General features: G+C 41.4%; 1 protein-coding gene across 1 annotated transcript in view; it reads left to right on the top strand.

Annotated features, from left to right (window-relative positions):
- LOC143974020 (D(4) dopamine receptor-like) overlaps positions 1-14,369 on the top strand; it is a 28,328-nt gene extending 13,959 nt beyond the window's left edge. The window contains exon 3 of the mRNA XM_077474990.1: positions 11,695-14,369. Within this exon, the coding sequence (XP_077331116.1) occupies positions 11,695-11,993 (299 nt within the window). The 3' untranslated portion in view covers positions 11,994-14,369. The remainder of the gene's footprint in view (positions 1-11,694) is intronic.
- The last annotated feature ends 465 nt before the right edge of the window (positions 14,370-14,834 follow it).

Here is a 14,834-nt window from a genome sequence, read left to right as displayed (position 1 = left end):
CCCCCCCCCCGTGTGAAATGGCAAGGTTGTACAAAAGTACCCCTACCATTTCACCAAAAAATGACCAGTGTTAAAAAATGACAGAAGACGGTCTTTGACAAGTCCTTTATTAAAGTCTTCTTTCATCTTCCTTCTTCTGGTCTTCTTCCTTCTTCTTTTCTTCATCCTTCGGTTTCTTCATCTTCTTCCTCCATCTTCTTCCTCCGATATGCTTCTTCTTGCTCCGGTGTTCTCGTCCGGCATCTTCCTCTACGGTGTCTCTTCGTTATCGGGCCGCTCCACGCAATGGGAGGCTCCCGCTGTGTGACGCTTCTCTTCTTCTGACAGTTCTTATATAACGGAGGGAGGAGTCACCGGATGGCCCCTCCCTCCATTATATAAGAACTGTCAGAAGAAAAGCGTCACACAGTTGGGGCCTCCCATTGTGCAGAGTGGCCCGAGAATGAAGACGCCGTGGAGGAAGATGCCGGACGAGAACACCGGAGGAAGAAGATGAAGAAACCAAAGGATGAAGGAAGAAGACCAGAATAAAGAAAATGAAACACTTTAATAAAGGACTCGTCAAAGACCGTCTCCTGTCATTTTTAACACTTTTGTAATTTTTTGGGTGAAATGGTAGGGGTACTTTTGTACTCCCTTACCATTTCACACAGGGGGAGGCCGGGATCTGGGGGTCCCCTTGTTAAAGGGGGCTTCCAGATTCCAATAAGCCCCCCTGCCCGCAGACCCCCACAGCCACCGGCCAGGGTTGTGGGGATGAGACCCTTGTCCTAATCAACATGGGGACAAGGTGCTTTTGGGGGGACCCCAAAGCATCCTCCCAATGTTGAGGGCATGTGGCCTGGTACGCTTCGGGGGGTGGGGCCACTCTCTCGTCCCCCCCTCTTTTCCTGCGGCCTGCCAGGTTGCATGCTCGGATAAGAGTCTGGTATGGATTTTGATGGGGACCCCCACGCCATTTTTTATATTTTTTTTGGCACGGGGTTGCCCTTAATATCCATACCAGACCCTGTGTGCAATGCAAATAGCCTTTAAAAAAAACCCCATAGAAGACGTACAACATTAGACTCCTACTATAGCTTGTATTCGAAATATTAGACCGGGAATGTATGATTGCAGCATCATACAGTGAGTTTCGCTGCTCCGTCGGATCGTCTTTAAACATTCGACAGACACCATAAGCCTTCAATGACAGATTCGACATTGATTCATTTGGATTTTTTAACGAAAAACAAAATAAATAAAAACTAATTTCGGGAGTAACTAAATAAAATGTATTTTTCAGACGAAAACGAAATTCTGAAACAAAATATTTCAGTCTGCACGTGTCTAGTATATATTAAGTGTGTGTTTACACTGTATAGTTCTGGTTTTATCACTACATCTTTGCATTATACAGAGCTGGTTTTAATTTAAGGTGAAGTTTTTGTTTTGGCTGGGTTTTTTCTCTTCTCTTGCCCTTTGTGTTTCTCTAGGGCTTTTTTAGGTATTTTTTGGAATGACACTCATTATACTGCTACACTTCTAGGGCACTGGATACACTACCATTATTAAGCTTGTATACGCTTGGCATACATTACTTTATTCACTTTCAATTGGTAAGAGTAGGATGGCACTGAGTGTTTAGGTGGGATCTTATATCTATATCTTCTCTTACCCCATATATATATATATATATATATATATATATATATATATATATTGCATGTTAAAACCCAGTTATGACTGGAGAAAACGAACTTATGTTAAAGGTAGTGCCACTGACCCCACTTTTTACGGTTTTCACTTATATCTGGACTCCTTGGGGGAACTTCTGTTTTTTGGGGAGGCAGCCACCGGGATTGTCAACCTAAGTGCGGCTTTGTATATTGGTAAACACAATCGTTTTATTGGCAAAAATATTTATTTTTTAGGGGGGCCCTGAAGGCGGGGGTGACGCCGATACAGATTCTCGCCAAGGGTGCTGGAGACCCTAGGTACGCCTCTGGTGCATGGACACATAGGATAACATGATGGAGAGTTTAATGACTGTAGAAAACTGCCAAAACAGCTGCTGTAAAAACATCCAAAACATCCAGTGTGCATGAGGCCTTAATGTGTCAGTTTGATTCCAAGCATTAGAAGCACAGCACATGGCCCACTGGCTTGGTGGAAGATAAGTGCACTATGCAGTTTAGGCTGGGTTCACACGTATGCAAATTAGATGTGGGTTTCCCCGCATCCAATTCGCATAACATGCGAGTGTGACCAGCTCTCAATGGAGGGGTTCACACATGTCTGGGGTGGCCGCGCTCAGGATTTAAAAATGGTCCTGTGTGTGTTTGGGTCCCGTTCAGTTGCAAATTCGGACCTGAACCGGTAAAAAAAAATCTGCACGGCACCTCAGGCACCAACCTGCAGCCTCACATATGTGAACCTGACGTTAGACTGTAGCTCCTGGTCCAGGTTGCTGGCTGTTCTTGGGGTTAGTAGTGGGCCTATTAAAGGCATAAGGAGGGAGAAAGGAGAAGTTGAGGTATTCCTAACAAACCACTTATTAGATACTTATAAATGTTTGAGGGTCCTTTAGGTTGAATGCTGAAATGGTAGTAGTAGGTATTGAATAAGATGCAGTATTAATGAGATAATTGTGTAGATATATTTCTTGGTACAGGTTTTACCATTTTGCTGATCATCATCTTATACCAGTGTCATGGCTGTAACTTGGCTTTATTAAGCCACTGACCTGGAACAGTAATGGTACTCTGAAAAGTCCACTGAAGTCAACACTGCATACTTGTTACCAGTCAGTGACTTGGTGCTTAAGCCATTGAATCAGTGTGACTTCCAGAGGACTGGTATTTTTATTTATATTGCTATGAGCTGGCAATGACGGCCTCCATATTTTTGCCTTATGGTGGGGACTATGCTAGGTGACCTCTGCAGCAAAGCTGATGCAGTTCAGCTTCTTTGCTCTGGAACTAGTATGCATTAGTAGGGGGAATTACTGTTTTTGTTAAGCATCCTCAAATATAGATGACTATATATACGTAGTCTGGTTGAAAAAAGACACAAGCCCATCTAGTTGCACCACTAAAGCCTCGTACACACCATCAGATTTTCGGATTACTGTTCGTCTGTTTTTTGTATGCTAGTCTCATGTCAAAGTACTCTTCTCGTAGGACAGACTAAAACTTCAGAAGCAACGTAATGTTTTGTTTAGTTTTTGTACGTATTTTTTGGACGAAAACCAATTAAACAAAAATCGGACATTGAGTTCACGTACGACAAAAATGTCTGCACATCTTGATTTTGTTGGACGAATTAGCGTAATCGGCTGTCTAAAGCACCATACGAATGATCTGAAAATTGTTGGATGAAATTTTACTTCTGCTTTTCGTATCGTGTGTACTGGCCTTTAACCACTTCAGCTCCGGACCAATAAATACCTTAAGGACCAGAGGTCTTTTTGCAATTTCGCACTGCGCTGCTTTAACTGGTAATTGCGCGGTCATGCAATATTGCACCCAAACGAAATTTGCGTCCTTTTCTTCCCACAAATAGAGCTTTCTTTTGATGGTATTTGATTGCCTCTGCGATTTTTTTTTTTTTTTTTTTTTTTTGCGATCTAAATGGAAAGAGCGAAAATTTTGAAAAAAAAAAGATATTTTCTTCTTTTTGTTATAAGAAAAATCGAATAAACTAAATTTTAGTCATACATTGAGGGCAAAATTTATTCAGCCACATGTCTTTAGTAAAAAAAAATGTCAATAAGCGTATATTTTTTGGTTTGCGCAAAAGTTATAGCGTCTACAAACTAGAGTACATTTTCTGGAATTTACACAGCTTTTAATTTATGACTGCCGATCTCATTTCTTGAGGTGCTAAAATGGCAGGGCAGTACAAATCCCCCCCAAATGACCCCATTTTGGAAAGTAGACACCCCAAGGAAATTGCTGATGGGTATGTTGAGCCCATTGAATATTTATTTTTTTTGTCCTAAGGGATTGAATAATGACAAAAAAAAAAAAAAAAAAATGTTTTTTTACAAAAAGTTGTCACTAAATGATATATTGCTCACACATGCCATGGTTATATGTGGAATTGCACCCCAAAATATATTCCGCTACTTCTCCCGAGTATGGGGATACCACATGTGTGGGACTTTTTGGGAGTCTAGTCGCGCACGGCACCCCGAAAACCAATCACCACCTTCAGGATTTCTAAGGGTGCAAATTTTTGATTTAACTCCTCACTACCTATCACAGTTTCGAAGTCCATAAAATGCCAAAATAGCACAAAACCCCCCCAAATGACCCCATTTTGGAAAGTAGACACCCCAAGCTATTTACTGAGAGGCATGTTGAGTCCATGGAATATTTTATATTTTGCCAAAAGTTGCGGGAATATTACAAACTTTTTTTTTTTTTGCACAAAGTTGTCACTAAATGATATATTGCTCACACATGCTATGGGCAGAAGTCAAATTACACCCCAAAATAAATTCTGCTGCTTCTCCCGAGTACGGGGATACCACATGTGGGGGACTTTTTGGGAGCCTAGCCACGTACGGGACCCCGAAAACCAAGCACTGCCTTCCGGATTTGAATATAAAATGCTACCAAAAAACCTGTTAGCGATGGCAGGGATCAGGCCTGACTCTGCGATCGCTGCAGTTATGTGTTTAGTGTTTTGTAAGTGACAGTGATCGATCGATACTGCACTTGGGTGGGCTGGGCAGAGGGGCAAAACGCAGGTGCCAGCAGGTATTTGGGCTGATCCCGCTAACAATGCGTTTTTTTGGAACCCTAAACTGCTGGGGACGCTAGTATAGATCTGATCAGATCAGATATTGATCTGTTCAGATTCTATACCACTACGGGAGGTGTATGCTTTGTGTGTGGGTGTTAGCGGTGCTGGCACTAACCTAGCGCTGCCTGGGGCGACGCAGACCCTGACCCTAAAACCTAATTGATATCACCCGCCGGGTGATCAGGGGGTTAAACCTTTATTGGGTAATAAATGGTGGGTGCCCTGATGCTATAAAAAACAAACTAACCAGAGTCACCCGTAACACTTATACGGTGATCAGTGGTGAAAGGGTTAACTAGGAGCAATCAGGGGGTTCAAATTTTTATTAGGTAGTATATGGGGGTCCCTGGCGCTATATAAAAACCTGACGGGGAACCTAAATAACTAACTGGCTAACCAGCGTCACCAGTGACACTTATACTGTGATCGCTGGTGAAAGGGGGTGAAAGGGTTAACTAGCAGCAATCAGGGGGTTAAAACCATTATTGGGTAGTATATCGCGGTACCTAGCGCTATAAAAACCTGGCGGTGAACCTAAAAAAATAATTAGCTACCTAGCGACACTGATGCAGCGTTCAGAAAAATTATCGCTTAGTGACACTGGCAAAAGGGGGTGAAAGGGTTAACTAGCGGAAATCAGGGGGTTAAAACCATTATTGGGTAGTATATCGGGGTACCTAGCGATATAAAAACCTGGCGGTGAACCTAAAAAAATAACTAGCTACCTAGCGACTGTAGCGACACTAATGCAGCGATCAGAAAAACGATCGCTTAGTGACACTGGCAAAAGGGGGTGAAAGGGTTAACTAGCGGCAATCAGGGGGTTAAAACCATTATTGGGTAGTATATCGGGGTACCTAGCGATATAAAAACCTGGCGGTGAACCTAAAAAAATAACTAGCTACCTAGCGACACATGCAGCGATCAGAAAAATGATCGCTTAGTGACACTGGCAAAAGGGGGTGAAAGGGTTAACTCTAGGGGCAATCAGGGGGTTAAATCTTTATTGGGGGGTGATAGGGGGCTACCCTGGACCTAACACTAACTGTCCTGACAGTTTTTACTGTCACAACTGACACTGAATGCATTGATCAGTAAAGAAATGATCAATGCAATCAGTGACACTGTGACTGGGGGGGGAGGGGGGGGCGATCGGGGGGGGGGGATCGGGGGGGGGTTTGTGTGCCTGTGTGTACCTACATGTCAGTGTAGTGTTGGTGCACACTTACTTTCTGTCTTCTCCTCGTAGTCCGGTCAAAAAGACCGCCCCGAGGAGAATGACATCACTTCCTCCTTCCTGTGTAAACAATACACAGGGGAGGAAGCTTCTCATTGGCCAGGAGCGATCCAGAGGGGGTGGCCGAAAACCAACGGCCATCCCCTCATCACGGAGCGCTCCTGGACCGAATCGGACCGCCGTAACCAGCGGGAGGGGGTCCGATCGGACCCCCCACCCGCTGGAAGGCAATCACGTAGATGTACGTGATTATGCCTGCCTGTGCCATTGTGCTGATGTACATTGGCAATACGGCGGTCCTGAAGTGGTTAAGGTGGGGGAAAAAAAAATTTACGTTTACAATCCTATAGTCACAATGATCCAGAGGAAGGCAAAAAAAGCATGATCCAATTTGCTCCAGCAGGGGGAAAAAAATCTTTCCTGATCCCTCAAGGGGCAATAAAACAGACCCTGGATTTAACTTGCCTATACATTTTAGTATCCAGTTATATTGTGTACATTTAGGAAAGAATTGCCTCTTTTAAAGCAATCTACTGATATGGACAGAACCAGCTCTTGAGGGAGTCTTTTACACCTTTTCAGAGCTCACTGTGAAGTCTTTCAGTATTTGGAGATTAAAGGGGTTGTAAAGGTACATGTTTTTTCACCTTAATGCATTAAGGTGAAAAAACATCCAACAATACCGCCCTCCCCAGCCTCCCCCGTTTTTACTTATCTGACCCCTCTAAAGTCCCACGCTCGCCCCCGACATCCTCTTCACTGCTCAGCCTGGCTGTTCATTGGTTACAGTGGATGGATTGAAAGCAGCGCAACCATTGGCTCGCGCTGCTGTCAATTGCATCCAATGACGGGGTGCGCTGGGTGGCGGGGCTGAGTGATACAGTGAGTGGCTATGGCCGCTGGCTTGATCACGGGAGTGTGCCCGCAAGCACTCCACACCATGCGTGGGAGCTCACATGAAGGTGTTGAGTCTTTGCGGGGGAGCCGAGACAGCCACTGAGGGACCCCAGAAGACCAGGTTTGGGGCCACTCTGTGCAAAACATGCTGCATAGTGGAGGTAAGTATAACAGGTTTTTTTTGTTTTTTGTTTTTTTTTGTAACAATCTTTAGTGATCCTTTAAATCTTTTTTCATCCAGATGTAGAGTGCCTCCCTTATCCTCTGTGATGACCTTTTAAAGTGAATAACTACCAAGTTCATTATTTGGACAACTTGTGTATTTACACATGTTGCTCATATCCCCTCTTCTCTAGAGAATAAATTCAGTTGTCTGTTTCCTCATATCTGAGCTCCCCCATGCCTCTCATCAGTTTGGTTTCTCTTCTCTGCACTTTTTCCAGTTCCTCAATATCCTTTTTGTGAACTGGTGTCCAAAACTGAACTGCACATTCCACATGAAGCCTTACTATGAATCATTAGCCAGTTTTCTATCCATTTACAAACTGATATTTTCAGGCCTGTAGAATTTACCTTACACATTAGCCATGTGGAATTAACGTTGTCAAATGCTTTTGCAAAAGCCAAGTATACTTCGTCCATAACCACTACTTTGTCTGAGGTTTTACTTGTCTCTTCATAAAATGAAATATGATTTGTCTGACAAATTTCATGAATCCATGCTGTATGAGGCTTTAAAATATATATATTTTTTTCAGCAAGAACTCGTCTATGTGGTCTTTTATTAAACTCTGCAGTGTCTTCCTGACTGTAGAAGTTGAACTAAATGGTCAGCACTTACTTGGTTAAAGTAGATGTAAACCCTCCCTAGTGACTTTTAACTATAGGCAAGCCTAGAATAAGGCTTAGCTATAGGTAGTGGAAATATCTCAACGTGTGCCGATTAGGAGATATTTCACTTGTAGTGCACTGATGTAATTGGCGCATGCGCTGTGAAGGAGCGGACCTCCGTGCTGTTTCTTCCCCCATTGTGTGCTGTTATTGATGGCTCCCGTGCGCATGCATGGGAGTGATGTCACGCAGCTCCGGCCAGTCAGAGCCAGAGTCTGTGGACCCTGGAAGGAAGAGGGGTGAGGATGGACACAGCCTGCATGGGGGACAGCTATGGATTTGTTTGCAGGTAAGTGTCACATAATGGGCTGGTATGCAATGCATACTAGCCCATTATGCTTTTAATTTGCAGGGAGTTAAAGAGGAAGTAAAACCCATCTGGGATTACTTCCTCTTTAAGATGTGATCCCTTTTTAAATATAGGCACCACATTGACCCTATGCCAGTCATTAGAGTCCCTAAAAATTAGAAGCAATGGCTTCAAAATGACAGGGCTCTATTCTTTACGGGTTCATGGGTATATGCCACCTGGTCCAGGTGCTTTATTCACCTTTATTCTGTCTAAATATTTCTGAACCATATCAATGTTGAGCCATTGAGGATCATTTGAGCATGTCAATACCATCCCCAATATGGACATAAGCTCCTCCATGTTCCTTTGTATACACAGAGCTTAAGAAGGTATTTAATTTTCCTTGTTTGTCCCCAGTCACCCACTCTATATTTTGTAAAGGGCCTACATGCTCAGACCTGACCTTTTTGCTATTAATATGTTTGAAGATGTTTTTGGGGGTTTGTATATCCTACTATGTTTTTCAATCTGTCATTTGTTTAGAATTTTTGCAGCCTTGATTTACTTTTTACATATCCTGTTATATTGTAACATTTCAACAACAATCGTGTTTCTTCATTTTTAAAGTTTTTATTTATAGTTTTTCTAACTTTGAGCGTTTTAACCACTTGCCGACCGCCGCACGACGATGTACGTCCTATTTTTGAAGAGGGATATCTCGGTAACGGCAGCAGCTGCTGCCACAACCGAGATATCCATCTCTTCAGGCGGCGGTCGGCTGTACGATAGCGGTGGTCTCCACGGCGGATTCGCCGCGAGATCACCGCTATCGGCGGCGGGAGAGGTGCCACCCCCCCCTCCCTCCGCCCTCCCGCACCTTCCGACCGCTTACCGGAGCCGTCGGTAGCGGCGGAGGCGATCGGGTCCTTCCATCTGCTGGGCATAGAGACAAGTGAGGCTAAGATGGCCCCCACTCGTCTCTATACCATAGGAGGGCGGAAGCGACGTCAAAACGTCACTTCCGCCCATACCTCTTAAAGGTATATATTTTTTTTAAATGTCAGATTTTCTTTTTTCTTTTTATTTTTTTTTTTTTGCATTTTAGCCCAAATATGAGATCTGAGGACTTTTTGACCCCAGATCTCATATTTAAGAGGACCTGTCATGCTTTTTTCTATTACAAGGGATGTTTACATTCCTTGTAATAGGAATAAAAGTGATCCATTTTATTTTTTTAAAACAGTGTAAAAATAAATAAAATCAATTAAAAAAATAAGAAAAAAATATAAAATTTTTTTAAAAACACCCCGTTATGACGAGCTTGCGCACAGAAGCAAGCGCATACGTGAGTATCGCCCGCATATGAAAACGGTGGTCAAACCACACATGTGAGGTATCGCCGCGATCGGTAGAGCGAGAGCAATAATTCTAGCCCTAGACCTCCTCTGTAACGCAAAAAATGCAACCTGTAGAATTTTTTACATGTCACTTATGGAGATTTTTGAGGCTAAAAGTTTGACGCCATTCCACGAGCGGGCGCAATTTTGAAGCGTGACATGTTGGGTATCAATTTACTCGGCATACCATTATCTTTCACAGTATAAAAAAAATTGGGCTAATTTTACTGTTGTCTTATTTTTTTTATTCAAAAAAGTGAATTTTTTCCAAAAAAAGTGCGCTTGTAAGACCGCTGCGCAAATATGGTGTGAAAAAAAGTATTTCAATGACCGCCATTTTATTCTCTAGGGTGTTAGAAAAAAAACAATATAAAATGTTTGGGGGTTCTAAGTAATTTTCTAGCAAAAAAAACAGTTTTAAACATGGAAACACCAAGTCTGAAAAAGAGGCCTGGTCCTTAAGTGGTTAAACTTCTCGCCCATGGGAATATACTTTGTAGTGTGTTCACATACAGTCTTTTTGAAGAATTTCCATTTTACGTTCTGTGTTCGATGTCCATATTCCCTCCCAGTCTTAGCCCTTGTACACACGGTCGGAGATTCCGTTGGAATGTTTCCTATCGGAGCATTTTGTCGGATATTCTGACTGTGTGTGGTCTGCATCGGACTGTTTCCGTCGGAATCTCCGTCTTACCAACTTTTCCAACTTGCTGGAAATATTTTCAGACAAAATGCTCCAATCGGACATACTCCGATCATGTGTAGCCTACTCTGATGGACAAGGTGCCACGCATGCTCAGATCAAATTCCTAGACCAAAGCTATTGGCTACTAGCCTGAATGTAGTCCCGTTGTAACGAAATAACGTCATCACATTATGTACAATCGGATTTTCCGACAACTTAGTCCGACCGTGTGTATGCAACATCACTTCCGAACCTCGTCCAGAATTAATCCGTCGGAATAACTCAGACGGATTTGTTCGTCGGAATCTCCGATCGTGTGTACAAGGGCTTAGACTGGGAGAGTCCTCATCTTTGGAAAATTAGCTTTCTTAAAGTTAAGTGTTTTTATATTTCTAGTGTGTTTGCTTACAAATAAAATTAAATGAAATCCTATAGAACATGAACATATAGTAATGAGCTCTGCATGGTTTGAGATTACCAGGTCCAGCAGAACATTTAGTCTTAGTCGGGGCCTCTATGAACTTGCCCATAAAATTTGTCTTCTAGGTTTATACATTTTTGCCCTTTAACTGCTCCTGCAGTGCAAATACTCCAGTGTCTGTCTATATCAAACTCCAATGGAGAAAAGTGGATCTTCTCACAAATTAAGTCTCGGAACAGTTTTGAATAAAATAAGCATAAGCGGGAGATTTGGCTCCTAACAGAGTAAAATACGTTGGTGAATTTGCGTACCTAATGGATTGGATTATGTGTTGGAAGATGCACACTTTTATTTAGTGCACAGTTCCTCTTTTCTCCATTGGCATAGACTGTGCTAGTGGCTAATGACTACAAGAACCAGCTCCTGGTGCTGGTGGTTACCCGGGGATTTTGTGCCTGAGTGGAACTTTTTCCCTTTCTATATTCTCACATATGCGTCTTGTTTGCTGACAAAACTGCTGTCACACCTAAATAAAGTGTATGCATATGGAAAACTATTTTACAGTTTTTGGATAGAGTAGGGAAGCGAGAGAATCCAAAATTGTATGTTGTCACTGGAAAAAATTAAAGTATTAGTCTTCCAATGGGAACTCCTGTTCTGGTGACAAGTGACTAAAGGATGTCTCCTCCATTTGTGAGGTGTCTCTCGCTTTCGGTTGTGTCCTTGGGTCAGAAAGTAAATGGAAATCTCCGCAATGGGATGCACACAGAAAAAAAAAGCGGTTTTAACCCTTCACTACACTTTAGTAAATTGTTTTTGCTAAACCTAATAAAGCTGAACTGTTGGTTTTTTTGTTTTATTTTTTTTTAGAAAATATTGTTGGCATGGGGCCCCTCTGCACTGTAAAGGTTAAATGCTTATTAGTCTAGGTGTAGAGCAATAAGCGGTAATACTTACCTCATTCCTTTACTCTTCCACCTTACTATGCGTCTGGTCCACCAAAGGCTCTTCTCTTTAGTGCTCTGACATCTCATAAAATGTATTCGCTAATGGTGTCTCTCTCTCGCTCTCTCTCTCTCTCAGCTATTACACATGAAAGAGTTCCAGAATGGGTGGAGTTTGTAGCCTTGTGGCTTCCAAGTGGAAATGGCTTCCTCAACTGTTTTGTGTACTTCTGGATCAACAGGAGCTTTCGGCACAAGTTTAGACAACTAGGAAGAAAATTGTTCCTTTGGCGTGGCTGCTGGACCAATCGTAAAAGTCGTAAAAAGGCACCCCGCATCAAAGTCACAAACAATGTGTTGACCATTTTACAGGAAAGGTCCTGCAGTGTGTCATCAACTTGCATGCTACTTCCACAGACAATAGACTCTGTTTTATAATCTTAATCAGAGATGGCTCACTATGCTTAACCTATTCATAATATCTATTTAAACCAGCGGTCTCTTTTGTACCCTAAAACTTCAATGTGTGCGCTTTTGCCGAATTGTTATACACGGTGTGGCATAAAGCACGTTGAAGCTTCAAATGATTTCCAAATATTTCACAAAGTATTTTCTGTTTAATTAAATTTTACACAGTTATGGCTATGGGATTTTGGAATGTGACCACCTGGTTTATCAAATGCTGTATGCTTGATTTGTAGCTGTACTCTGATACAAGGTGTAGAAGATTCCACACTTAATGGACCCAAAAAGATAAAATAGCAAAAGAAAAATGGCAAAAATATTATTTCTGCTGCTAGTCTGGGGCTATGGATGTTTTTATATTTTTGTTTTTTATATTGTAGAACAATGCCACCCAACAGATGAGTGGGATTTGTTGAGTAAATTAACAATTGCCCTTTTTGCTTTCCTGGGGTGATTGGTATTGTGTAATCTGAACCAGCAGTTGGCGCATTCTTGTCCAGACCTTTGTCATTCAGACAGAACTGGCCATAGTCACCCTGAGTTTCCAGCTGAATAAATGGAATTGTCCTTAGTTGCAGTAGTGACTGCTCTGGAGGCATTACAATAAAAGTAGAGCAGAGATTTAAAAAAGGGCAGCAGGAGTTCTTTGCTGGTGGTAATGTGCTTTCAGAGACAGGCCACAAAAGTAAATATTTACTCCTTTGCTATCAAATCTCAACCAACGTTGTTGGGCAGACTAGTTCTAAATGGGACCGCTACATTTGAATGGACAGTTGCATTCTTTTAGTTTGCTATGGTGAAGGACCTGTTTTAAATACATTTGTTTTCCCATTAATTACTAGATGTATTTAAATTATAAAATTATCATAACTTTTATTGTATATGGGGCATTGGTTAAAAAAAAGTAACGTCCTGGGTAATTTGGTGTAAATTATAGCAGACCTGCAAGTTTAGTCATTGTTGGAATATCCACTTCATTGTCCCAATTAAATCCTTCATATACAGGGGTCCATCGCTTGCCTCTGAAGGGTTAAGACATCAGATGCTATTACATTTCTCTAAATAGGCCAGTACATCACATTTTCATATGCAGTATCCCTAAAGGTGAAACCGGAATACTGGTACAATGTGTAGTGGCTTCAGCTTTTTCTAAATGGGATCCCTCAATTGTATTTTAGGTATATTGTAAATATGTAGCTTAGAAATTGTTTCAACATAAACCAAATGTGTCATTCGCCACAAGCAGTGTTTTTTTTTTTTATTCTCTCGTTTTTTTTTCTTTAGAATATATTAAAGGAGTGATGCCTTGTGCGTATTACTAGCCCATGAACTAACATATTTATAATGCATAATGGCATTCACATCATTTATTTTTTCCATATGTTACATATATATTCATCAAACTAACTGGGAGGAAAATGCAACAGAAAATAACTAAACCAAATCTTTACAAACAGGGTGACTTTACGGAGGACCACTGCCCTTCAATTCTTTTTGAATATCTTAAGCTATTTTAAAATAATCAGTGACTTCTTCATTAGTTGCGTTTTTATATATCCATGTTAAAGTTTATGCAGCATATGAATAGGTTCTTTATAGAAAAAAAAACATGACAAGAGGACCGTTGGCCATATGATTTATGCACAGCAGTCTTATGGGATGAAATTAATTTAACGTATAGTGCACCATCTTAAATCGCCTTTGCTACCAAAAGTTTTGATACATGTGTTTAATCTAAAAAAAATGAATTGTATCCCTGTTATGCAGGTCATATGGAGATAAGCTTCTATTCTGATGTTCCCTTATAGTCAGTAACCATTAAATCACCAGTGTTACCATCCCTACCCATAAGAGTCAATCTGCCTTCTTTTCCTACTCAGACAAATGAAGGAGATGTCACCTTAGAAGTCTGAAGGTGACACTTTGCAAGTGAGGCTGTACTGAAAAAAGCTGCACCAGACAGAGCAGCCACAGCTCTCCATAGTCTTAAAATGTCAGGCTGTATTGTCTTTATATGATCAACTTTGCCTCTGTGTTTTATCAAAGCTGTGCATGAGAACATCTTCAGAATGACTGACTCAAGGTAGTTGAACCCAAGTCTGATGTTTCCTACCGAATAATTGCACTGCTGAGTTTAATAGAAGTTTTGTTTTCATTAAATGGTCCTACCATCCATCTATGTAGAAAAGTCCCAGGCCGATTTGTTTAAAATTATTTCCTGATTTGCTTTATATTTTATTTGTATGTCTTGTGCTTTTACAGTATTTCTGTGTTTGTATATAGTTACTGATCTTTAAAAAAAAAAAAAAATAATTAAAAGAAATTCTAAATATTAATCAAAATAAAGCTTCAGGCCTTTGATGTAAATGCTTGTCCTAATTATTTTGACCTCACAATTTACTATTGCCTAAGAATTTAAAGTTTATCTAAACCAAAAAATAATTAAAATGGTTGCAACCCGAAGAGAGAAAAAAAATCCTGTTTCTTTAAAGCAGGTTATACAGCATAGTGCTTGTGCAGTGTCATTTGTCCTGCTCTATGCTGTAAAATACCAGGTTGATCCTGCCTGTTCCTGTGTCCCTCTTAGGGTGCTGACCAGGGTAATCATGTCTACCGATTCATGATACCGTGGTCCGTTTAGTCATCCCGCAGTCTTTCCCTCTCTCCCTCCTTGCCTGCCTGTCAGCTCAGGAGTCTGTGTGTGTGCCATCTCCACCTCATCCCACCCCTATTCTGCTATGCCTGTAAAATCGCACATTCTGGAATCCCCTCTGTTATAGCAAGATGTATTGTGCAGTGTCTGTTTTGCTGCAT

The sequence above is a fragment of the Lithobates pipiens genome, unplaced genomic scaffold, assembly GCF_037356315.1.
Source record: "Lithobates pipiens isolate NorthernLeopardFrog02 unplaced genomic scaffold, aLitPip1_a1.2 Scaffold_13, whole genome shotgun sequence".
Lineage (NCBI taxonomy): Eukaryota > Metazoa > Chordata > Amphibia > Anura > Ranidae > Lithobates > Lithobates pipiens.
The sequence above is the reverse complement of the archived record's forward strand: the minus strand, read 5'-3'. Positions and strand labels throughout refer to the sequence as shown.